The sequence below is a fragment of the Vombatus ursinus genome, unplaced genomic scaffold (assembly GCF_900497805.2).
Source record: "Vombatus ursinus unplaced genomic scaffold, bare-nosed wombat genome assembly UNPS02014248.1, whole genome shotgun sequence".
In the NCBI taxonomy this organism is placed as follows: Eukaryota; Metazoa; Chordata; class Mammalia; order Diprotodontia; family Vombatidae; genus Vombatus; species Vombatus ursinus.
The window spans coordinates 398,516-403,605 of record NW_020954026.1 but is presented as its reverse complement, the minus strand read 5'-3'; the positions used below and the strand labels follow the sequence as shown (position 1 = coordinate 403,605).

At 38.0% G+C, this 5,090-nt stretch overlaps 1 protein-coding gene across 1 annotated transcript; it reads left to right on the top strand.

Annotated features, from left to right (window-relative positions):
• Nucleotides 1-184: 184 nt before the first annotated feature.
• On the top strand, nt 185-1,465 carry LOC114042066 (olfactory receptor 5B2-like). The gene is made up of 2 exons (XM_027860771.1): nt 185-1,087; nt 1,442-1,465. The coding sequence occupies exons 1-2, from the start codon at nt 185-187 to the stop codon at nt 1,463-1,465; spliced, it is 927 nt and encodes a 308-aa protein (XP_027716572.1).
• Nucleotides 1,466-5,090: the final 3,625 nt, after the last annotated feature.

Here is a 5,090-nt window from a genome sequence, read left to right as displayed (position 1 = left end):
CAAAGTTCAAAGATATATCAGAGGGTACACCAAGAAGTTAGATGAAGAATAAAGGATATTTGTACCTGAAGCCAGCCAATGGCTTCATGATTTATTTTATTAATAAGTAATGTCTTTCAGAGGATAATTTATTCTTTTTTCTCCTGTTGTGATTGATGCCTGAACCATCTCTCAAATTGAGTTTATGCAGAACAGCACAGAGGTGAATGAATTTACTGTTGTGGGACTGACAGATGCCCCAGAGCTTCAGGTAATCCTCTTCATAACACTGGTGGGAAACGTGGGGATAATTGTGCTGATTTACTTAGATCCCCCACTCCACACTCCCACGTACTTTTTCCTTAGCAATCTGTCTTTGGTGGATTGTGTTTATTCATCAAATATTACTCCCAAAATGATGGCTGGGCTTCTCACAGGAAACAAGGTCATCTCCCATGATAGCTGTGCTGCTCAAATGTTCTTCTTTGTGGCCTTTGCTAGTGTGGACTTTTTCCTCCTGGCTGTTATGGTGTATGAACACAATGCAGGCATATGTAAGCCTCTCCATTATACCACCAGTATGAGAGCAAATCTGTGCACACAACTGGTGACTGACTGCTATATCTGGGGTATCATTGAGTCCTCCATCCACATTGGCTTTACCTTTCACTTCTCCTTCTGGGGTTCAAATATAGTCCATCATTTTTTCTGTGAAATTCCCCTAATTCTGGTTCTCTCCTGTTCTTATATCCATATCAATGAAGTGATACTCTTCGTCTTGACTGTCTTCAATGTCATTTTTGCCCTCCTCATCATCCTGATCTCCTACTTGTTCATTTTCATCACATTCCTGAGAATGCATTCTGCAGAGGGCCCACAGAAAGCCTTTTCCAGCGATACCTCACACCTGACAGCAGCGTCTATATTCTATGAGACTGTAATCTTCATGTACTTACAACCCAACTCAAGTCATTCTATGGACAATGACCAAATGGGCTCAGTGTTCTACACCATAGTAATCCCTATGCTGAACCCTCTTCTTTATAGTCTGAGGAACAAAGAGGTCAATAAAGCCTTTAGGAAAGCTTTTCAGAGGGCAAAGCCTCTGGTATGCATGTGATTTTAATTAGGGAGGATATGCTATATGTAATGAATTAATCTTAATTCTACTTAAAATATCTTTTTTCTTCTTCTACACCACAAAAATGTTGTGTGTGTGTGTGTGTGTGTATGATTTGAAGCAATACTTGAGACTCACCTCACAGATATCCTCAATCAATCTACTCATAAATGTTCCTTTCTTCTCCTAATTTCTTTAGTTTTGTAGTCTTATACTACTTCATCTGCACATCGATACATCTTTTCTCATTTGCATTAGCAACTATTTCAGATTTGTGTGTCTTGTAATGTTTATTCGATTATAAGCTTAAGGTAAAGACACCCAATTCTGTTTCCTTCTCAGGTTTTCCAGTGTCTTGTACGATGATGGTCACAGGGTGGACATACAATAAATGCTTCCTGGGTGACTGATAGTGTTTCAAGTCCTGAAAAAATTTCAGTTCTTCTTATCCTTCATTCCCAACATATCAAGGAGACGGAATCCCCTACCACATGGGGATCAATTTAAGGATCTGGTGTTTAGTGAGGAGAATAGTTGAACTACCATGTGGAGCAGAAATTAGATTTGTATCTTAGTCTTAGATTTCAGTATGAGAAGCAAAGAACAAAAGTTGTAAAGAAACAAATTTAGACTTGGTAAAAGGAAAATCTTTTTGAACTAGTAGAGCCATCTAAAACAGTAATCACACTGCTCCTGGCAATAATGAGTCTCTCCTCACTTTTAATGGAAGTCTTCCCCAATATCTCTTAATTTTAGTACCTACTCTCTTAATTATTTTCTATTTATCCTGTATATAGCTTCTTTGTTTGCATTTTTCCATGGTGTCTCCCCTATTAGATCATAAGGTCCTAGAGGGCAGGGGTAGTCTTTTGTCTCCTTTGGTATCCCCAGCTTTTAGAACAGTGCCTTGGACATAGGAAGCCATTAACGCATGTTTATTGATTGATAATGTTGATTGACCTACTCTGCAACTCATATTCTTAGAGAGTTTCAGTTATTTACCTAGAATCCCAAAGAATGTCTAAAGCATAAGGAAATAGACCCAGTACTTTTTCCTCAGTAACCTCTCTCTGGTGAATTTTTGCTACTCCTCAGCTATTACTCCCTAGGTGATGGCTGGACTCCTCACGGGGAACAAGGTTATCTCCTATAATGGATTTGCTACACAATTTTTCTTCTTTGGAGCTTTTGTTACTACTGAAAGTTTCCTTTTGCCTCCATGGCTTATGATTGCCATGCTGCTATTTGCAAACCCTTACATCATACCACTACCATGACATCAACTGTATGTGCACATCGGCTCAGTGGTGCTTACATCTGAGATATTCTAACCTCCTCAACAGTCATAGGAAACATGTTTAGCCTTTCATTTTGTAGGTCCAACACAGTCCATCACTTTTTCTGTGATACTCCTCCTCTCTTAGTTCTCTCTTGATCTGACACTCATATCATTGAGTTAGCATTCTTTATCTTAGGGTCATTCATTGACTTTTTCCCATTTCTCATCATCTTTACTCCTTATTTGTTAATCTTCATCACTATCTTGAAGATCCATTATACTGAAGGCCTCCAGAAAGCCTTCTCCACCTGTGCATCCCATCTCGCAGCAGTGTCCATATTTTATGGAACAATCATCTTCATGTCCTTTAAACCCAGCTCAAGCCATTCCGTGGACTCAGACAAAGTAGTGTCAATGTTCTACACCATGGGCATCCCCAGTTGAACCCTCTGGTCTATAGCCTTAGAAACGAAGAGGTCAAGAATACTTTTAGGAAACCTGTGAGGGGACAACAACTTCAATTGGATCATCTTTTTTCTTAGAGGGAAAATCCAATCCGTACCTTCCCAACTCTGGGATCCAGCCCCCAAATCAGGGTATTTTCCTTTTTTTAAATTTATTTATTTTTAGTTTTCAACATTCACTTCAACAAGATTTTGAGTTCTAAATTTTCTCTGCATCTCATCACTCCCCCACCCCAAGATGGCATGCATTCTGTATACCCCTTCCCCTAATCTGCCTTCCCTTATAATTCCCCCACTTTTCTTATCCCCTTCCCCTTCTATTTCTCTGTAGTGTAGGATAGATTTCTATATCCCATTTCCTGTATATCTTATTTCCCAGTTGCATGTGAAAACAATTTTTAACATGTGTTTTTAAGACTTTGGGTTCCAAATTTTCTCCCTTCTTCCCTCTCCACCCACACTCATTGAAAAGGCAAGCAACTTGATACCAGTTACAAATATGTAGTCATCCAAAATACTTCCATAGTAGTCACATTGTGAAAAACTAACTATATTTCCCTTCATCCTATCCCACCCCTCATTTATTCTATTCTCTCTTTTGTCCCTGTCCCTCCTAAGAAGTGTTTGCTTCTTATTACTCCCTCACCCCATCTGCCCTCTCCTCTATCATCTCCTTGAACTCTTGTCCACTTACCCCCATATTTTCCTATAGGGTAAGATAGATTTCCATACCCAATTGAGTGTGAATGTTGTTCCCTCCTTAAGGCAAATCATATGAGAATGAGATTCACTCATTCCCTCTCACCTTCCCCCGTTTCCCCTCCACTGTAAAAGCCTTTCTTTTCTGTTTCATGTGCGATAATTTACCCCATTCTACCTCTCCCTTTCTCCTCCCAGTATAATCTTCTCTCACCCCTTAATTTTATTCTCCAGATATCACCCCTTCATCTTCAACTCATCCTGTGACACCTATCTATCTATCTATCTGTCTATCTATCTATCTATCTGTCTATCTATCTATCTATCTATCTATCTATCAAATTTTTTCACTCCAACTACCCTAATACTGACAAAGGTCTCATGAGTTACAAATATCATCTTTCCACACAGGAATGTAAGCATTTCAACTTTAATAAGTCTCTTATGAGTTCTCTTTCATGTTTACCTCTTCATGTTTCACTTGAGTCTTGTATTTGACAGTCAAATTTTCTGTTCAGCTCTTGTCTTTTCATTAAGAATGTTTGAAAGTTCACTATTTCACTGAGTGACCACTTTTTCTCCTGAAGGATTATACTAAGTTTTTCTAGATAGGTGATTCTTTGTTGTAATCCTATTTCCTTTGCTCTCCAGAATATTATATTCCATACCCTGCGGTCCCTTAATGTAGAAGCTGCTAAATCTTGTGTTATCCTAATTGTGTTTCCACAATATTTGAATTGTTTCTTTCTGGCTCCCTGCAATATTTTCTCTTTGACCAGTTAACTCTGTAATTTGGCTACGATATACCTAGGAGTTTTCCTTTGAAGATCTCTTTCAGGAGGTGATCAGTGGATTCTTTCAATTTCTATTTTGCCCCCTGCTTCTAAAATATCAGGGCAGTTTTCCTTGATAATTTCTTGAAAGATGATATCGAGGCTCTTCTTTCGATCATGGCTTTCAGATAGTCCAATAACTTTTTTTTTAAATTCTCTCTCCTGGATCTATTTTCCAGGTCAGTTGTTTGTCTAATGAGATATTTCACATTGCTTTCTATTTTTTCATTCTCTTGGATTTGTTTTACAGTGTCTTGATTTCTCATAATATCACTAATTTCTAATTGCTCCATTCTAATTTTTAAGGAAGTATTTTCTACAGTAAAGTTTTGGAATTCCTTTTCCTTTGTCTAATTTTGCTTTTTAAGGCATTCTTCTCCTCCTTGGCTTTTTGGACCTCTTTGCCATTTGGGTTGGCTATTTTTTAAGGTGTTATTCAGTAGTTTTGGGGGTTTCCTTTTGCAAGTTGTTAAATTGTTTTTCATGATTTTCTTGCATCACTCACTTTTCTCTTCCCAGTTTTTCCTCTATTTCTCATACTTGCTTCTCAAAATCCTTTTTGAGCTCTTCCATGGCCTGAGACTGATTCATATTTTTCTTGGAGGCTTTGGATGTAGGAGCTTTGACTTTGTTGTCTTCTAATTGTATGTTTTAATCTTCTTTATTACCAAAGAAAGATTCTATGGTCCGACTTTTTTGGATCTTTGTTTATTCAT

Coding starts and splice junctions, on each gene's coding strand:
- LOC114042066 (XM_027860771.1), top strand. CDS start 185: ATGCAGAACAGCACAGAGGTGAATGAATTTACTGTTGTGGGACTGACA. Junction 1,088..1,441: donor TTCAGAGGGCAAAGCCTCTG/GTATGCATGTGA, acceptor TTTCCTTCTCAG/GTTTTCCAGTGTCTTGTACG.